The sequence below is a fragment of the Paralichthys olivaceus genome, chromosome 15 (genome assembly GCF_024713975.1).
Source record: "Paralichthys olivaceus isolate ysfri-2021 chromosome 15, ASM2471397v2, whole genome shotgun sequence".
NCBI classification, from domain to species: domain Eukaryota; kingdom Metazoa; phylum Chordata; class Actinopteri; order Pleuronectiformes; family Paralichthyidae; genus Paralichthys; species Paralichthys olivaceus.
In genome coordinates, this window is record NC_091107.1 from 2292421 (window position 1) to 2313326 (window position 20906).

At 44.6% G+C, this 20906-nt stretch overlaps 2 protein-coding genes across 3 annotated transcripts in view; one reads left to right on the plus strand and one right to left on the minus strand.

Moving 5' to 3' along the window:
• Positions 1-220: 220 nt before the first annotated feature.
• capn5b (calpain 5b) overlaps positions 221-20906 on the minus strand; it is a 33189-nt gene continuing 12503 nt past the window's right edge. Inside the window, exons 4-15 of one of the 2 annotated variants that reach the window (XM_069509960.1) lie at positions 18431-18562; positions 14049-14257; positions 13444-13636; positions 11695-11888; positions 10169-10246; positions 9563-9758; positions 9352-9474; positions 9074-9270; positions 8407-8528; positions 8258-8308; positions 7291-7427; positions 221-6785 (exon numbers count right to left, since the gene is read on the minus strand). In XM_069509960.1, coding sequence (XP_069366061.1) covers positions 6603-6785; positions 7291-7427; positions 8258-8308; positions 8407-8528; positions 9074-9270; positions 9352-9474; positions 9563-9758; positions 10169-10246; positions 11695-11888; positions 13444-13636; positions 14049-14257; positions 18431-18562 — 1815 coding nt within the window. In that variant the 3' untranslated portion in view covers positions 221-6602. The remainder of the gene's footprint in view (positions 6786-7290; positions 7428-8257; positions 8309-8406; positions 8529-9073; positions 9271-9351; positions 9475-9562; positions 9759-10168; positions 10247-11694; positions 11889-13443; positions 13637-14048; positions 14258-18430; positions 18563-20906) is intronic. The other variant, XM_020097038.2, reaches the window with a different exon arrangement.
• On the plus strand, positions 15672-16844 carry LOC109635686 (olfactory marker protein-like). Its single transcript, XM_020097040.2, has one exon. It carries the CDS (start codon positions 15781-15783, stop codon positions 16558-16560), a length of 780 nt encoding a protein of 259 aa, XP_019952599.2. The 5' UTR covers positions 15672-15780; the 3' UTR covers positions 16561-16844.

The window sequence follows — 20906 nt, forward strand, 5'->3', positions numbered from 1 at the left end:
GGATTAAGTTATTCTGAGTTAATACAACAAAAAGTTGCTGCATTGAGAAACTTAGAGGTAAGTTAATAGGTTTTTATAATATGGGTGACCAGTGGTCCCAACTTCTTTTGCTTAAGACAATATATTTAAATTAAATTAAATCCAAAAAGAAAATACTGTGAATATATATAGATATATATCTTTTCATGCTCATTTTCATACAATGACAAACTCACGAAATAGGTTTTCCTCTTTTATTTCAAATTCATGCCACAAGTTGACATTAAATACAAAAGAAAAAATAATAATTTCAGATTGTAGCTATAAAATAACCACAGTGTAAACCAGGAACCAAATTCAGCGAACGCGCATCGAGAAATGAAAAAGTTAAGCTCACGCTAAAAGTAACACACAGACAAGCTCACAGTACAGAATACACAGCACAGCTTTCCCACACTTAGCTATCAGTAAACACACCAGTTTGGAACACAAGGTAAAGTGGATATATAAAATTAACAAGGTTATAAAATACTGATAAAAGTTATCTTAACTTGTTATAAAGACCATAGCATCCTCTAGAAGTGTCACCATGCAGAAGGTATTCGAGTCTCCTGTTAATAAACATCAGCAGAAAAATACAAGAAGAATCACAAGCTCATTCCTTGAGTGGACAAGACTCAGTCTCAGATAAAAATGTCTCTGTGACGCCATCAGTTAACGTAAAGCCTGGTGTTCTCTCTCGCACTCCTTCATGAATGAGTTTTGATGAAGTCACCTAAGAAGAAGAGATCGTTCTGAAAGTGATGAACGAGAAGAGAATCTGTCAAATCTGTTTTTATTGTTCAGTCCAACTTGTCCCGTGATACCTTGTGTGAGTTTTGAGTGTGACGTGCAGTCGATGCTTTCGCTGAACCGATGTCTGCAGGAGTCGGTTCAAGTGTCCTCACTATTCTTAAGAGATTCTGGGAAAATAAACATGAGGACAAACAGGTTTGGATAAAATCCTTAAACACACCCTGACCTGGAGAAGCTGGTAAATGGATGAATAAAGGGACGACAGGATCTAACAATAAAAACCCCTCTAAAGGCCTCGTGTTCACCTCAAATCAAACAGAAAACAACTTTAAAAGTGACGACAGGTCAAATTGAAGAGGTTTTTATTCCCGTACGATTTGTTTTGAGGACACTGAAAAGAAAGTTTGCCGTCAGCCTATGTTTGACTTCTTTGTTGATTCCGAATCTACCGATGGTACATTTAATTTAAAACGTCCCACATGTTGTGTTTGTGTCTTACTGTTGTCTTATCTTGTTCTTTATCTGCATTGATTCTGTAGTTGAGCTGCTGTAAGTCCTCTGAGGATCAATAAAGGATTATCTAATATGACGGCATCCCTTTGCTAATGCTAAGCTAACCTAATTTGTAACTGCTATCTGAGGCCATTTCTTCAGGTCACCTCCCATCCCCCACTTTGGAGGTCGGCAGAGGCACGATCATGTTTTGTTATTCGAAGAAAAAGTTTGGTACAACTTTCACATGAATATAGGAAATGTAAACCCAGCACCGTCAGTCCGTCACTTGGCACATGAACAAGATTTCACCGGCTGAAGCTTCATTTCAACAACATCATTGCAAAATATCCCAAAATGTTGAAGGAACGTTTCCACATCTTTTATTTCCCTAAAATCTCCAAGAAGTGAAGGCGTCAGTAGCGTCGTTCAGAGAAAGGAGTAACCCAAGGTCGTATTCATAAGTTCAGCAAGGCATTATGGGATTTATAATTGGCATGAGTCCTCTACGTATTCTTGCTGATCACCAGAGGCAGCGATCGAGAACATCTTGAGATAAATATCTGGAATAAACTGTGTAACGTCCAACATGGAAACCATAATCACTCAACTGAGGAATCAAAATGCTGCTACTTTTATACACATACTGTATACTGCAGTTTACTGAATACAAAATGTTAGAAAACCGGATACTGTTTGAAAGCATGCAAGTGTGCAACACAAGCCTCGTACTCCACGCAGTATGTTTATCAAAGTAGCAACAGCAGGTTACGTTAAAGTTTTTTTTTAACACTCCGAGAACCAAAACTATATATTCTGTGAGCGGTGACGGTGCGAGCAGATTCGAAGCGGTTTTGCTACATGCGCTGGCATTTTTGGATCCTTCCTCCGAAAGCTTCCGTGTTCTCAAAACCAGCTTTGGCGCGGCCGTGCGGAAAAATATATAAACACACAGAGAAACTGATGAGCTTTATAGCGACTGTCAAAAAAGCCAGTGAAGGTCCGCACACCCCGACCGAGTCTGGTAGCTGGAGCGTGTGTGTGTGTATGTGTGTGTGTGTGTGTGTGTGTGTGGTTAACAGTGAAAGCCATGACACTTTTGGCAATGGATCATGATGTGGAACAATTACAACGAGAAACCAAAACCACTTCAGGATAAAAAGACAAAGACAGAGCGGGACACACAGGGGAGAGCTGACGAGGTGTAAAAACCTCAGAGGTCAAATTGAGTGGTCGTATATTTGTCCCTCAGGTGAACAGCCAACAAAACGTGCAGCACCTTCTTCTCTTCACAACAGACGGTTGGTGTTTTTGGCACGGCACGAGCAAAAGACTGAAGAGGAACACCTCGGTATCGCCACTGTGGCTCCTCACTCTTATTATAACAGGGAGTGTGACTCAAACACTCCCACGTGTCAAAGCTGTCAGGTTATATTTATCTGTCGCTGATGGAATAAGATGACAGTGGCATCAGTTCAGGAGAAACTGTGGAAAATAAAATCTATGGTGACTGAGAGGACGATTGTAACATTTGCAGGAAATTTGTTTTGCAGGTATTTGTTTATAAACCAAATTAAAAGTTTGACCTGATGACAACATTTCCTGCCGAACATTTTAATAGTTGTATTTCACAAATCAACCTGCTGGTGGCGCTGATGAGAGAAGTTAGGGGATCATGTAGGATAATGAACATTTGCACACGTAAACATACCAATAAAACAGTTATGTCGACAAAAGTCTGAAAAATATTCTGTTGGCAACATGAACTTTTTTCTAATCATCATGTTCTGAATCAGGAAAACCAGAAATTACAGTGAAGATGAAGATGGAGATGGTTTTTAGTTTGGTTTGGGTTTGGAAATAAAGTCGAATGGTTAGAGAATAATATCACAACCACCTGGTCTGTATAAACCAGCAGCTGTCTTTAACTTTAACTATGTCTAACTTTTCTAACAAGTTAACAAAACGTTCAAATACAGTTTAATGTCACATTAACCTGGAGATTCACTGCAACAGCTCGGCCCGTTTCCTGGTTTCTGGGCTTCGTCTGAGAGTCAGACCATAATTTCAGCTTTGTTGTTTGCCGTGTAAGATGTAAAACGGGAAGTGAACTGATGCTCCCAACTGATGATTGGTCGGTCGTCCTCAGGCTTTTTGCACACTTGAAGTATAGTCATGAGGTGATTCCTGAAACTCTTTTCTTCCTCACGGTGCAAAATCCAGTGACAGTGAGACCAGGACATGGGCAACATGATGTTTCATATGACAGAAAACATGGAGCTCCTCCTGGTCGAGCAGCAGAACACTCGCCTGCTTGATGTTTTGTCCTCGTCACATCGCTAACGACCAGAGAGAAATATCTTCACACAGATGGAGAAGGTAGCATGTTTGTCCCCTTGTAAGCTTTGTGGAACCAGGCTGGTCCAGACGAGCTCACGGGGAATGTAAAGTGTGAGAAGTGATGCGGCGGCTTGACGAGCTGATCGTGCAACACGAGCACGTAAACCGTGAGTTTCCATCACAGACGATTTGACTCTTTACAGTGCGAGAACATTTCTAAAATCACACAGTGTACGTCCAGCTCGACTCAGTGTCTGTCCCTCTGTCAGACTGACAGCAACATAAAAGAGCAGAGAGAAGAATTAGCACCTAAATAGTCGTCAACAACTTGTGTTAATGTTCACAGATGCTCGAGCTGTTATGAATATAATCACTGTGTTACAAGACAAAGGCTAAGTGCTTCAAACCGGTTGATATGATCAGACTGATGCTAACATCAGGTGCATTCTTGTAGACATGCTGACTGCTCAAATCTAGCATTTACAAGACTGTTGAGATAGAGAGAATAAATATATATATATTTATATATATATAGACATATATATATATATATCTATATATATATATAAACAATTGAACAGTACAACAACAAGGCCATGAACATATACTGGAAAATAACCCATGCAAGACACATTTACAGAGATGCTGTACAGAAAAGGAGTGTGATCAGTTAAATGCCATGAGAGACAGTTCAAGTAATGAAAAAAAGGCGCTGATTAAAAAATTTAAATCATAAACAACTTGATAGTTTGAGAGCTTAGTGCACTATCTGTCATACATTCAAAGAAAATGTCTCCAATGACATTAAATAACTTACATTTTTAATTCTTGATATGAAAACAAGAAAAAGATAAAGACGCATCTTAAATAAAGTCAAAAACTCCAATGCGGTGATATTGCACTTGTTTGGAAAAGAAAAGCAAACATGAGTTGAGTTGATTTTCAGTCTGGTGGATGGGAACATGATGTATGACAGAAGTGCCATGGTTCATCAGAGATGGATTAGACCATCACTGGGTCAATATGCAAAAGCCATCTGATCTGAAATCCCTTTGAAAGGTATCGAACAGTTAATCCCGTGTCTGATGCTGTTTCCTGCAGCGGAGGCAAAGCCAGGACCAAGGCAATGGCACAGGTTGTTTGGCAGGACGTCTCCTCCGAACTCCCACCACCTCCTCCTCCTCCTCCTTTCACCCTTCAGGGGCTTCGGACCCCATTGAAACTGAATAAAGTGCAAGGTGTGTTTTCGCCTAAAGGGCTCTTTTCCTTTGAGTTCACACCTTTCCTTAGAAATCGTTTTCTTCCCGGTATAACGTGGATTAACTGAAATACATTCATCCAAGCACTCCTGTTTAGGAAAACACTGAAGTTAGCAGGACACACACACACACACACACACACACACACACACACACTAAGTGTCACCTTAACCCCAAACCAGGTGTTGACCCTCAAAAAGCAGCAGTCTGGACCAGTGGAGACGTCAATTCTGTCCCCACGAGTCCCCACTGGTGGGTGTGTATTCAGTTTACAGTCCTCACTGGGATACACAAACAAGTACACACTCTCTCAAACAAACACACACACACACACACAGACAGACACTCACCCCTGTTCTGTGCCAACAGCAGAAGCGTAGCTGCTGTGTCTCGGGGTCTCGTGGCGCGAGTATTTGGCCCAAGCCAACGGACTCTCAAGTCGGAGGAAGCATCAGGCAGTGGTGTTGCCATTAAGAGATGATGTGGCACAGGGGGTGGTGGTTTGTAGCGAGGCTTGGGCCAGGCCAGGCCAGGACGGTCTGAAAGGGACCGGGGGGAGCAAAGGGCCTGGCTCATCTTTGGTCCCATAAAGCACTTGATTTATGTCAGGGTGAATCTTTGCACTCCGCTGAACTGGGTACACATGGGAAGGGGTTGAGGAGTCAAAGGAGGACAGCTAGCACGATCACAAGCACCGGCTGCTAAGCTACGACTGACGACATGTGCAGCACAGGCAGAGATTAGTTTATTTCCTTTTTTTTTTTTGAAGTCATGCAGTTTGACGATCGTCCATAGCAACCGGCAGAAAGCGTCTGGGGGAGTTTGGGATGGTGCTAGCGATGGAAGACGGGGAGGCAAGATTTCACACGCGAGTACGTTCGCAAAAAACTGCACAGAAAAGCTCTGAGTCGAGGGAGAGAGTAGCTGCTGTTGGCTTTCGTTTGTAAAGTCCACGGTAGAAAAAGTGACAGACAGAGCTGCATGCTTTCCAAAGCACAAGCAAACCGGAGGAGTCTTGAGGTGTCTGGGTGGAGGGACTGGGTGGGAGGATCATCACACCAATATAAAAGAGTATACGTTATATGTGAGTATACAGGAGACAGACGTTAAAACTACACAGAAGTGGTTTCGGATGCAGAGTCACAGATGGAGGCTGTGCTACCACTGAGGAAAGCTGTTGGAGAACATAAAGGAGTAACACAACCCCTCGAATCTCCTGAAGGTGGAGAGACTCGGCCTTAAGGCAATGCATAGCCCTTGGAAACATTGGCACATGCATGGCGAGTGCAGAAACGTCTGCATATGTGTATTTTATGTGCATCGTGAGTGTTGAGGAGAAAATATATTTTTGAAGATTAGATTCCGACGGATTAACAGAAACTTCAGGATAACACCGGCCTCGTCTTCAAAATCTGTAGCTCAGACTTTAACGGAGATTCTGGCAAAAATAAAATAAAAAAAAAAAAAATCTGTCACGTCTCATGTGAGCACTAAATAAATGACAGTTTTGGCAGGAATGTGTTCAAACCCCCCGGAGATGGACTCCTCCCATTTTCAGATAAAGGTTTCGGCCTTCAAAAAACACTCGTGACAGAAAGTTGAATTTAAACAATGACGCGAAAGAAAACAGGGGAAACTATAAGAGAGCGCAAGCGGCACAGTGAGCTCCCACGACGGTTGGAGGATGAACGGCGAACGAGAAACGGTTGAACGCCACTTCCCGCGTTGACAGTGTCATCAGATGTTGGTTAGCGTGGTGGAGGTGATGAGGCGCACAGTGAGCGTGCCCGGGAGGTCGTTATCCTGGCGGTTGCCCTTGTCGCGGAGGTGAAGCGTGTGCTGCTCCTGCCGCTCGTTGGGGTCGCTGAACATGATGACCTGACCCAGGAAGGTGTCCACGATCATGTTCTTGTTGTAGATCTGTTGGGGGCGGCACGTGGGAGGGAGGCAGAGGTCAGGAAAGGGGAGGGAGGAAAGGAGGAGAGAAAAACAGTTAAGAAAATATGAAGCGGACAGGAAGTATGACTCGATAGAAGGATGAGATATCATTAATTTACAGACGATTTGGAGAAATGTAAATAATAAACCTCTTTTTCAACCATGAATGGTTCAAGTAATGAAAAAATCTGAAAAACCAACTGTCTTACTTTGAAAGAAAATGTGGAGAAACATAAGATCTGTGCGTCTCTATGAGCGTGACCACGTCCGTCTCCTTCCACCAGGACGCAAATGAGACAATTTCACACGTCTGATTGAGTAAATTTAATTCTACACCACCGAGAATAATTCCCTCACAAGTTCCCAGGCTTCCACACATACTGCCTGATACTGAGCCTGTAATTGATCAGTTACAGATGTTCAGCAAACATCTCGACTCAGTTGGTATCAGTTGTTGTCATATAATGTCCGACGAGTGACGGCTCACCTCGATGTGGATGCCCTCTTTAGGTTTCTTGCGGTAGAACAGGCCTTTGACGTCAAAGTTTGGGCAGCGTGTGTCCTTATGAACCGGGGAACGGACCCTCTCCCCCTCACAGGTGATGATCACGTAAGGATCCACAGCTGCAGAGGAAAAAAACATCTTTACATCAAAAACCTGGCGATGATGAATGACACTAATCAGTTGTTTCCAGATTAAACAGTTTGATAGAGTAAAGAGCTGGTGATTACTGTCATAATCTATTAAACTCATCAATATCACTTTATAATACACTCTCTTTAAATAGCTACAGTTCAATCAGCAACAGCAGTGATGAGATTGAAATATCATTGAATTAAATGGATTTATTAATGTAATGATGTCATATTTGTACGTATTGAAATACAGAGGAAGAAGTGCTTTTACTTTTGATAACTTCAGTAAATGTTGCTGATAATACTGATAAGTACTTTTACTTCAGGAGGATGTTGAATTAAGGACTTATTTACTTATTGAGCTCAGGAAACAGTCGTGTTTATAATTAGAAGTGCTGCTTGTGATGATTTATTTTTCTGTGATATACTCACATCCTCACCACCAGTGGAGAAGAAAAGACTTACACTTTTATTCCACTAATTTCAGAGGTAAGGAGCATTTCTAAGTTGTTTTAATTCCACCACCACGGTTCATTCAAAGGGATAAAAATATCAAAGCCACTATGTGGAGGATATGAAAACGTCTGTTGGATCAGAGGCTGCACCAAATCAAATCAGAACTCTATTGTTTTTAGAGCATTAGAAGACATTTAAAAATGGTAAATGACATCTACACGTAGTGGCTTTTAAGGTGAGTGAGTTGTAAAACACACAGATATGTGTACACACTGTGTCTAAGGAGCGGAGGACTGTGTACTGCAGGCAACAACTACACTACATATCTATGCATTTAGTTTCAGCAGAGGGCGCTGTGGTACCTTGTGCTTTGCTCAGGAGTCTTTTCTTACTAGGATTGAGGCAGTGAAGCTCTGTGCAGGAGTTTACAACACAACAACATGATCATCAACATGTACAGTCACACGATCCAAGATACAGCTGCTGTTCACAGAACGTGCCCCGGTCCTACCTCCGTTCGAGTCCTGTCCCTGCAGACCCTCAGCGTTCAGTACATGGACCTGAGTGACCAGCTGAGGGTAGCCGCACATCCCCGTCCAACACGTCTGAGGAGGGTCGTCCAGTGTCAGCTCTCTGGGAAACACAGAGATCACATGTATGTTAGAGGAATCTTAAACTGCTCTTCTGTCGTTTACAGTAAACGAGAGAAACAACATTAGCACAAATATAACCTCGTCCACGACCGTGGTTCAGTTTGACCCAGACCGAGACCACCTTGGACATATTTTGTCCCATTGCTCTGAACCTGTTTTCTTTGGTTCAGGGTAAAACTGAAAAGTCAGGAGGTCTGGACCAAACCAGGGCGGAGTGACAGCACCCACAGACACAACACAGGTTATTGATTTCAGCACTCTGCAAAAATCTATTGTACGAACACAAACAAATCCTTAGAAACATATTAGCACTGTTGACTTGTTGAAAGGCAAACTACATATCTAACTGTTTTACTGAACATTAGATAGAAATGTATGCAAAGCGTGCGGAGCAGGTCGATCCAGAGTACGTGACCTCCTCTCAACCGAGCTCGGAGCCATCTCTAGCTCTCGCAGGGTTCAGCTCCGGGTGAGCTGTCGGACACTGAGACGAAACACACGTGAAAGGATGGTTTACAGATTTACTTGCAGTCTGAAGGCACATCAGTGAAGACACGCAGGAGGAAGTCGCCCTGCTGCGTGGGGTCGAACGTTGTGGGGATGATGACGTAGCGGCCCTCCTTCAGCTCCTTCCTGAGGAAGACGCAGCGTGAGTTGATGTAGATGGAGCCCGCTACTTTCTGCTGGGCTGAGTGCATACGGTACTTCCGATTTAGCTCCACCTACAAGATGAAAGACACGCTACAGCAAAGGGTTGTGGAGGTTTCTTTGATTTGTGCATGTGTCAGTGGTGTTTTTTGTACCCGGTGAATATCGAAGCCGATGGCGAGGTTTTCCCCTTTTCCCTCTTTGGGTGTTGCTCTCTTTTCTTTTTGCTGTAAGCAGATCAACACCTCATCCTCAACCTTCTTCACATCAAACACGTACTGCAAAGAGAAGAAGAGGAATATCCCGTCACACGCTGCGTACACGTCTCTCTGTAACGCACAAGCTCCCTTCAGCACCACAGCTAACCTGAGGGTTCTGCAGGAAGGTGGCCTTGTGATTGATGCAGCCCCCGGATCGGTTGCGGAGGGGGTCCTGGCGATGGACCCAGGAGCCCTTCATCACCTCCTCCTCCCAGGTTTTGTGGATGCTCAAGTAGGACGTGTTGATGAGGCGACACAGGATCAAGTCAGTGAAGTACTGGCAGAAGTCGTCGAACGTCATCCTGCAGGAGGGCAGAAACAGAAGAGGAGAGAAACGAGCGGAGAGAGAGGAGAGGGAGAAGCTTGAAAAGAAGAGCTTGAACAGGCGTAAATATAGAGGAAATGAAACCAGAAACAAAAGAAAGGGTCACAAGTTAACATGAGACTGGAATTCATGGTGTTGACAAGGAAAGAGATTTTACTGACTCGAGTAAAATAAACAATAAAAATCACAAAAACCTCATCATCAGTGTAAATTTAATAACAGTGTGGAAAAGTCTCTTTGAGGAATATGACTCTGATGCCTATGAGTTAATTATGAGGTTAGTAATTAACTGAAGTTCAGTAATTAACATGTTAACATGCCAGCAACACCTGAACAATCAGTTTGAGGGGAGGCAACAACAGAACGGTCAGTTCACATGGTTCTCACCAGAACTCTCCGTCGTCCTGCACCGTGACGCCCAGCTTCTCTCTCTCGCTCTTGCTCACCTTGTTCCACTCCTCGGAGCTGCGGTGAACAAAGACAGGAGAGCAAACGCTTTATTTACAACTGCAGAGAGAACCGGGCTTTGATTAGAACTTTATTACAGATTTTCTTTCTAATTTCCCCCGAGCTCTGAGTAGCAGACGCATCATTGTTTTCTGATCGAGTGACATTTTTAAAATTGATTTTGATGTTTTTTTATTATTGTTGGTAAAAAAAATGTTCTCGATGTTTTTATAAAACTAATTCTTATGTTCTTAGAGTTGAAATAGAAGTTCTCCTTTTTATTAAACTTTATGAACCTCCTGCCAGAAACAGTAGTTAGAAGATCTGGTGTCAAGTCTGTGAATCTCTTAATAATCTTCCAATGAAAAGTTCAGGATCCAGTTCAGACGTATAAATCCTGTGTGTCTATAATGTTAAGAGTCTGTTGGGGAAACAAAAACAACCTATGTGTAGTTGTTACTGTGAATAATATGGAAACATCAAGGTCCGTTCTGTATTCACAGCTCTGGGGAAACAAACATTTACTGGACGCATTAGCTCCGTGTTTATGTCTTTGTGTTTATGATGCACTGACAAACGTCCACGTCTCAACAGTCTGTCAGACTCCATTTGCTGTAACAGGTTTTTATCAAACCATGAATAAATTATTCAGCGCGAGCGAGTCAATGATTGAGAAAGAAGTGCGATGACTCACGTTGCCTTAATAACATCTTTCTGTCTTTCAGGCCTCATCAATAATTCAGGCGGGTTTATGACACAGCTTCGCCACCTCCCTGTTTCACAGAGTCTGGGAGCTGACGAGTCAAAGACAGAGAGACGTCCGGGGAGCAGCTTCATCGCAGGTTTGGCTAACATGCGTTCAGCAGCAGAGAGGAAAACTGGAATAAAACACATTCTCTGAAGGACAAAAGAGCGTCATCCTCCTGTCTCGGTTTGATCCACGTAGACGTCTCGACTGAAGGGTTAGACGGCTCTGATTTGGCCCGACTGTTCAGGGAGGGTCCCGGGGACAATGATATGTGAGCAGCACTGCACCGTTCACTTCTGTTCTCCACAGACAAACAACACTCCTACTGAGCTGAACTCAGTTATTCTTGTTCACCCTTTGGCCCATTAGCTTGATTGCATCTCCATTTTTCATTGTCAACATGACATTTCCTGTTGTGCAGCGTTCTTCAGCGTCACTGTGGACATTAAAAATGGATCAGACTTTTTTCAGTGGTTTGTTGTTTGCTTATTTATCACATGCAGCCTCTTCGAAGGCCCAGTGTCAAAGGAGGACAAGTGCGTTTTTGACATTTTGAAACATCTACACTTGTTAACGTTGGTGCGGGGACACGAGAAAAAGGACGACTTCATCGTATCTGCTGCTCTGGAAATGTCACATCTGACTCACGTGGATTAACGGCGTTCACGATGAAGGTTCAATGAGCTTTTCGTGAGACAAGTGTCGGTGTTGTAATCACCTGTCGCTCCACGGGCCGCTCCACTCCTTCTCTCCCCACGGGTTCCTCATGCGGATCATCTGCAGCTTCTCCGATTTGAAGAAGGCCAGCAGTCCATGACCCAGCCGCACTTTCCGTACGTCGGTTACAGCGTAGGCGTGGCCTTTGACCAGGCCGCAGTCCAGCCGTGCCTCCATGTCCTCGATAGTGGTCGCCTGGGTAACAACGAGATTCAGTTGTGTAAAGAGATGCCGTTGTGAATCACTAAAATTATGAACAAGAGGGGAGGTAGAGGCGCAGTCGTCTGGGAAATAAATAACAAGCAGACATTTGGAAAAAAAAATGTCTCGCTGGGACAGGGTTGCAAATTGCATCTGCTTTTGTGTTTGTGCCAAAACTGATTTTTCAAAACACACGAGTAATTAATGACCAGAAAATGAAACACAGGGAGGTTGTAGAAGATTTGCACCATTACTGCATGAACCATTAATAGATAATTAGCTTGGTTTATTAGTTTTCGAGATGGGTTTTATTGGTTCCGATAACATTGTGTTCGTGAAAATAATTGCTGAGATCTGAGGACACTGGACAGAAACAAGCTCAGGGAAAATCTGCCCAAACCTGACAAGCACAACTTCATCTTCGAGGCCTCGACCCTCTCTTGTCATATCAAAGCAGTGTTTGTCATAATTACATGATAAGAAATCTCTAAATTGGTGTTCTTCTCCGTTGCTGCATTGTGTAACTGTGTGCAGCTCTAGTTGCAGTCTGCTCGCTCAGTGTGATCCATTAAGTTTTTACAGTCAGACCTCATAATTTCAGCTGCGGTTGTGCACGTACCCACAAGAGCCCTGTAATGCAGTCCTCTCTCTCTCTCTCTCTCTCTCTCACACGAGAACTTGTCTTTCACTCAGAATCGGTTGTGAGTGAGAGGGATGTTTCATTTTTTTGCTTTTGTGCAATTCTGCTGAAGGACAGACGCACAAAGTGGAAACATGACCTCATGGCGTAGGTAAAAGAACGTAGACCCTGATCCGAGGGGGACTTGAGTGTGTAAAAAAAATTCTGGAGGGACAAATGAGTCTGTGACGGGCTGCCACAGTCTAAGTAATTAATGGGAAACACTGCTTCAACATTAAAAAAATGAAGCCGAAGTGAACATCATCCATCTCGTCTGCATCCTTCCTGCTGACAGTTCCCCATTAGCTTGGCTGATCAAAATCAAGGTTAATTTCAATCTGCAATGCAGAAGCACAGTTTGAGGAAATAATGGACGGAACGCAGAAAAGCTTTGTGTCTGGAAGCAGCAGAGAGGACGGAGGACGAGCAGAGAGGACGGAGGACGAGCAGAGAGGACGGAGGACGAGCAGAGAGGACGGAGGACGAGCAGAGAGGACGGAGGACGAGCAGAGAGGACGGAGGACGAGCCGAATGCAGAGAAGTTCAACTTAAAACAATATATAATTTAAACTGGTGCTTTAAAAGTGATCCTGCTTTAACATCAAATATACAAACTGAATTTGTAAAGCTGAACTGTAGATCAGTTAATCAGGAAACTTATATGAAGAATTGTAAATTTGGTTTATTTGTCACAGGACGATGTTTTTACTTATTAGCTTAAATACTTAAACTCAGCGGAGGTAAGTGATTTATCTGCATAGCTTTGTTGAAACCTGTATTTTGGTGAGGTCGGACCATGAGGTGGACGTTCATTGTATCAGGGTGATGTCGGAGTTGCAGGATGTGAATCTGCAGTGCGGCTCTGCTCACCCTGATGGAGCAGCTGATGAGGCCGTCTCTGTTGTGGACTTTGAGAACTCTTTCAAACAGCTGGTTACGGGCCACTTCGTCCGTCGCCATCTGACCCTCCAGCAGGTCAACGGGCTCCGAGACGCCCCCAGTGAAGTCCACCAGTGCGTCGGCTGTGTTTCCCCCGTCCAAAGCCTCGTAGCACCCGTAAACCCTGCAGGAAGAGGCCGAGATATTTGAGATACATTCATAAGAGATAAAATAAAGTTAAATTACTAATAACTTAAGCAAAATGGATGAATATTTGCAGCATCTCCAGTGTGAAGATTTCCTGTTTTATATCACAATTAACTGACGATCTTTTGGTTTTGGACCAAACAGGACATTGGAAGACATCACTTTAGGTTTGATAAAGGATTTCTGGACATTTAATAGAAAAAAAACTTGTTAGTTGTTGCCCTAAAAGCACATCAACATATTTTCTGAACCCTTGAACACACAGCTCTACTCATTAGCTTTGAATAGTGTCATTGGATTTATAACACTCGGATATAGCGTCTCTAAAAGTCATGTGGCAGAAAAATGTCCAAAAGTGCATCTGTATATCTGTTGGCACTGGGACTAACTTGGCATAGGCCTTCTCCACCAGGGCGCTCCAGAACTCATTGCTGTCGTTGGAGTGGCAGTAGACCAGCTGGTTATCCACCGTCGGTAGCCGGTCGTCAATCACCACATCCACCCACTCGCCAAAGCGCCAGAAGCGGAAGTGGAAAATCCCGGCATATGATTCTGGCTTCTCTGTGTCCCACTCCTGCTCCTTCCAGTCTGGGATGACCTGCAGAGGGAGCAGCAAGGGGAGGAAGAGGAGGAAGAGGAGCAGAGGGCAGGTGAGCCAAACGAACACCGGTTGGTCCACGGAGCACGAATAACGTCAAGGTGGAGTCGGCCGTCACAGGGACACTGCAGACCCTTTCGCCCGCTGATGCATTTAGGACCAGGGGACAAATTTATCACCTTGGCCCTCTTGCTCATAAATCCTGCTGTAATAGGACGTGGGTGAGAGGTAATAACTGTTCGACTGCAGTGTGTGTGTGTGTGTGTGTGTGTGTGTGTGTGTGTGTGTGTTTCAGCTGCAGCTTTTGTTGTCGTCCAGTGAAACCGCTACAACACAGCCTCCATTTTGAGAGCTGCACTCGTCTTTTATCAAGAGGCAAAAAGACAAATTCAAGTTAAGCCTCAAACCAAGGAATGAAAATGAAAAACAGAGCGATACACGACCTCCAGTCAAATACAGAAATAACAGAAGAAAACATCCGTGGCAATTTAAAATACGTTTATTTACTTTTATTATTACTCAGTAGATTTACGGTTGAATCAAAAACTTTATTAAAATGACTATACATAATAAATATTTTACGTTTTTAATGAATGTTTATTATTTACTCTGCAAAATAAGTTCATACTAACTATTGTGTCAACAAATCAGCCGATCTCATTGGCCAGCGACACGTTATTTGGGCTCTTGATTATCAGTCTATGATATGAACTGCTTTTTAAATGCATATGAAATCAATACCTAAAGAGTGCACAGAATTATATCCTTCGCAGTCACAACACAACGAGTACTTCCTGCACCGTGTCCTGTTGTGATTGCCTTTCAATCCCTTGAGCCCGCTGTGACTCAGTGTTCACCCAGAGCACCTCACCTAGAGCCTCCCTCTGAAAGGGCACCCATGAATCCTCTGTGGCGTGCGGTAAAAACTGCAAATGATGCAGTGAGCGACACCACACGTGAACTGACTGACACCGTTGCAGCGGGCGTCCTTGGAGATGTCGAGGTGCTCAAACTGACCAGGGGCTCCGTCAACCGTCCCTGCAGGAGGTGACACTCAGCTGACGGAGAGAATACGGCTTCTGTACAGACTCCGACTATGAGGCAGCAACGGCCTCTTCGTCAGGAAGTGTAGGAGGAAGAGAATAAGCATTCCTATGAGAGGAGATATTTATTGCACTCCATCCTGCTGCTGATTACTCCCTGACTCCACAGTGTGGAGAGAGAGAGGGAGAGAGGGAGAGAGACTCTATCTCAGTTTTCATCTGGAATCATTGTCGCTAGGCAGCAACTAAACTCTGGTTGGCAAGTGAACTGATGAATGTCCAGAAACACAAGCAGCCACCTGAGCTTCTCCTGCTTTCTGTCGACGTTTATGCCAAGTACACAAATACGTCTCCTAACCCCCCCCCACCCATACAAGCCTCTAGGACGTAAGTGATCAGCACTACAGAGGTACTAGTCACGAGTAACGTCCGGTACTAGAGTCAAGAATCTGTAACTAAGCAAACATGTGAGTCAAACAAATGTGTGACAAACAGCATGAAGCACAGTTCCCTGAAGGAAAACCTTGTGCTGTGGTTGCAAATGTCATTAGACCTAGTTGCTTAGCACGTCTGTTCATTCCTTCTCCGCCTCCCCCCCCTCTTCTATCAACGTTTCACACACATGCAGACTGTGCGAGCCCGCAGGCAGGAGCAGAGAGGGAGCTACTGGACAGAGAGACAGTGAAGACGCTTTCGTTTGGACGTAGCTGTCGATTTAACCCAGCCCCAGTCTCCCAGTCATCGACCTCTCAGGCCGCCGAGCTGTGCCGTCCAGACATGTCCACAGAGTTGGAGCTGCCCTTCCGGCCGGACACCCAGCTGACCGAGGTGATGCGCCTGCGGGCTCAGTCTCTGCAGCAGCGAGGCCAGAAGAGGCAGGATGGCGAGCGGCTGCTGCGGCCCAACGAGGCCGTGTACCGACTGGACTTCACCAAACAGTCGCTTGGATTTTCACATTGGACGGTGCGGCTGGCTCAGGCGGGACACCTCACCATCACGGCCACCTCGCAGCTCTGGACGCCTGACCTCACCCACCTGATGACACGTCAGCTGCTGGAGCCTGCTGGGGTTTTCTGGAGGTCAGCGGGTGATGCCAGCGATGCGCCCCTCCAGTGCTACGAGGCCGATACTCACGAGTTTGGTGAGAGAGTTGCAGAACTCGCCAAGGTAAGGAAAGTGATGTACTTCCTGTTTGCATTCGAAGAAGGCTGCAGCCCAGAGACCATCGACTGCTCCATCGTCTTCACAGTGAACAATTAAAAGTTGGAAAACAAAAACCTGGACAAATACTTCCAACAGACTCTTCTCCTGTAGTTTGTGCTTGTGAACTTTTAGTTGACTTTTAGATTAAACCTGTGCTTTTGTAAGGATGACTCAATGTGACATCTCAAATCCAAGAACGTTTCTTATTTCTTTTGCATTTAAAAAGATTGAACCTGCTTCTGTTAGCTTTGTGCTGAACCTACTGATCACACCAGGAGTTCCTTTATACCTTTGTGGACTTCGATATTCAGCGTGAATCGTAATAAATCTAATAAAACAAACCTGTGTGTTAACTGTGATCCTTCCCTCTCCTCCTGTTTGAGCCCTGACGGGTTTGGTGGAGATGAGTCCCACGTGAGATAATGGATAGAGACAGCGAGTATTTGTTTGTATGTATGTGAGCATCTCCCGGCGGACGGCTGAACAGGTTCATGCTGCCTCATCCATCTCTGTCTTGCACGGTGACCCTGACAAACAAGAGAGGGGGAGGCATGTGGATTTCATCCCTCAGCCCCCCCCCCCCCTCCCATCGCCAAAGGGGATAAAACGGCAACTGTAAATGAGACAAGACGCTTGTCCAAAGAAAAGTGAGAGAAAAGAAAACAACCGGGACGTCGGGAGGTATTAGACTCGTTTTTGTTTGTTTCGTAACTAACTTGCCACCTGAACCGACAAATCTGTAGAGGCCGAATCTCCCTTTTGTAAACCGTCTAACACGGCACATTCTCAGGAGTCTCAATTAAATTGATTTTGCCGACAGCCTTGAAAACATGAATATAAATCATTACAGTGTGTCCTCATTGCCGTGTGTCCTTTTTGCTTTTTCACCTTTTGACCACGAGTTAAACAAATGAGCAGGTTTGAGGGAAATCACCCCCCCCCCCGATTGAATTATTAATGATAACAAATAAAAACCTGAACTGTGCTGAGAGATGAAAAGGATCTAACACGTCCAAAATGAGAAGAAACAACAGATCTAGAGCAAAATGAAAGGCACTCTGGTTTGGCAGGTAATTATCATGTACAAAATACTGACTAATAATGTTTTGAAGGACCAGCTCTCAGATTCACTGGGGACGAGTCTCCGTCCCCGTGAGATTTGGACCATTATTTGTAAAGGAAGTAAATCCAACAGGAGAATGAACAAAAGAACGACTGTACACACAAAGGCTGTTTGAACTGATCTGATTTACAAAAGACACAGAAGCTGAGGACAAATAGCTTGAAGTAGTGAGGTTACTTAGTGCTACACAGCTTCTGGAGCTTTCAACAAGTTAAATTTAAAACCTCTTCAGACCGTAATGAATGAAATATAAGCGATGAATAAACGATTATTTAATAGTTTTATAACAGTAATATCTGTAGAGAAAGAACTAAACCACAGAGACAGGTGGTAAAGATCTTCATAATGTCTTTTAGCTCTTAAATTACATGATAAATTTAGCCAGTAAGCTAATGACGATCCATAAATCATCAAAAACACGGAGATAACTGGCACAGATGGACTTAGAGATGCTTTGGCTTTGAGCTGAAATGTTTAATCTGGTGTATCCCCATAAAACTTGCGACTGTGAGACATGAGATGCCACATACTTACGTCCATGTGTTCACACACACTGTCTGAGCAGTCTGCCACAATCCGGTGTCTTGCTACAAAAGGCCGAAGCATCTTGTTTCAAATCCCAATAAACCTCCATAATCGCTTTGTTTTCTCCGTCGAGCTGAATGTCGGAATAATCCTGACACTCAGAACTCCAGAGCTCCCCACACTTGTAGCTTTGAGAACAGGTGAGTGCATCAGATCTAGACGACAACACTCAGACTTCAAAAAAACAGAAGTGGACGACAGACAAACACACACACTTACTTTTTGCCACAGTGACTCTCTGGACGCCAGACTGGAGCACGCCGCTACGAACCAGCAGTTACCCAGCTGCCCCTGATGGAGGTCGTGTGCACTGATGCCATCGACAAACAGATGAGGGTCCTCACACAGCTCCTGCAGACACACAAGGAAAACACGAGGTTTAGAGTCAAGCTGAGGCAAGTTTCCCATAAGTTCAATCATTGTGTGAAAATAAGGGGAAATTAAAAGACCCTAATTATGTCTGTGATTAACAAACTATATGTACATATTCAGGATGCTAACAAGGCAAATTCATGAATCAGAAAGACACCATCTGTCCCTACGCACCCACGTATCATATTCATGATCTTTAACCCAAGTGTGGGAGGGCCACAGGAAATCTGTGAAATCAGATTTCCTGTGGCTGCTGAGCCGAGGTCCATTTTCTGCCAGTGTGCAGCACAAATCTCCTCTACAGCAAACAACATGGAGCTGCGCAAGCTGCTCGTCTTTTCTCTCCTCCATGTGCACCTGCCTCACACACCCTCTCCATCGTCCATCGCAGGACACACACACACACACACACACACACACACACACACACACAATCAGACTTCCTGTGGTTCCTGAGATAATGTGCACGATGATTACTACAGGCTGTGGGCTGATACAGGCCACTTACAGAGAGACACACTGTCCTCCACTCTTTTGTCTAAAACACAATGGCAACAGGACTCAGCAGAAATGTGAATGCACAAAAAAAAAAAATAATAATAACAATGTGGCACCACACGTGTTCAGATTCTTATCAATCGTGCTACTTCTCATTTTATAACGTCAGGGAAACATTGTCCTCAGGAGTTTTTGTCTCAGTCTCTAGTTTCAAATCTTCTTCAAACAGCTGATGGATTGGGGGGGGGGTGGATACCACAGTGTGATTGACAGCTTATACCGTCCAGTGGGGGCAGGTCACAGGTGTAAGGGGGTGTGCAGTGACCTCGCCACCCTCCTCCAAATATGGCGTTGGACAAAATGCCAAACTCGCCGCTGCAAAACGACACGGTGGGTTGACACTCGGACATTGTGAAAAGCGTTCTTGCATCTCATCCATCATTTCAGCAGCCGGTGAGTATCTGATTTTTATTTTTAAAGTTAACACCGGCCCAGCTTGATCGTTACTGCAGCCTGCAGAGCTCTGCTGGTAGCGGTCTGGGTGTAAACAGTCTGCTCGCTGCTTTATGGGTCCGGCGGGTCGATGGGCACCTCGGCCATTACTCAACAGGCAGCGGAAACCCCAGCACCACTTAACAGCTCTTCATCGTTACACACTTGCAGCTCTCAACTAGGGTTAGAAAAGTAAAAGAGGGAGAGAGATGATGCATGTTTTCATGTAATATACACACAGCGTAACGTAACGTCCGCGCTGGGACTACACAAGTAGCACCGACTGGAAACTCGGGATCAGTTTGTTGGGCAAAGCTTGTGATAATTTTTTTTGTATTATTTATTTTTAAATTTTTTGATGTTATCTTATGTTCTCCCATTTTTACGATCACCCAACACACTTTACGTTACAGCTCACATTCACAGAAACGCTTCTCTATCAGTCATCCATTCATTCACAAAACCATCAGGGACAATTTGTGGTTCAGTGTCTTGCCCAAGGGCACGTGGACTGAAGGAGTCAGGATTGAATGCAGGCTTTCTGAATATTCATTGCTTTACTTCCTGATTCTCAGGATCTTGTGGAAGAAAAGTGAATATTTGTAAATTGAGACGGATTTTACTACATGAAAATACACAGATGGTGGAGCGGCAGCATCGGACCGATGATTGGAAACCCACTGAAGCTTTTCTACCTCTGCTCCCAGAGTGAAGATACCATCCACAAGTGTGAGCACGTGTTAGCCTGTGTGTGTTTGCCCTGCGACAACCTGGTGAATCCTCCAGTGAGAGTTACAACTGGCTCAAGCTCGTCATGCTTAAATTAAAAAAACATCAGCTTTGCTACTCGTCTACAAACGCACGTGTGTGTACTTATATCCAGATCATAGCATAAATACACACGTTGGTGTGAACCAAACGCTTGCACGTCCCCACACACACTCAGGACACGACCAAGGCCAGTGACTTGCTGACTCTGCAAAGCTGATTGCTGCAAAAGCAAAGTTGTAATCAGAAGCAGAGGCCACTGCAGTGGCTCCCTGGAGGCCTGCAGTCTTTCCCAGCATCCCCTCTCCCCTTACACAGACCGGCACTGAAGTGCTGCCCGCCGGTGAGTCTGCGGGACAGTATGAAGCTACGTATGGATGTTGTTTTGTGGAACTATGTCTGATCGGTGCCGGAGTTAAGATCTCTAATCACGTTTCCCCACCCCCCCCCCCCCCCCACCCCTCTTTCCGCAACAGCATCGATTGTCAGAGTCTGAGCAGCAGCGAGGGCTCCCTGTGGTGGCCCGCCATCTAGGGATTGGCTCGGGTGGAAGAGTAATAGAGTA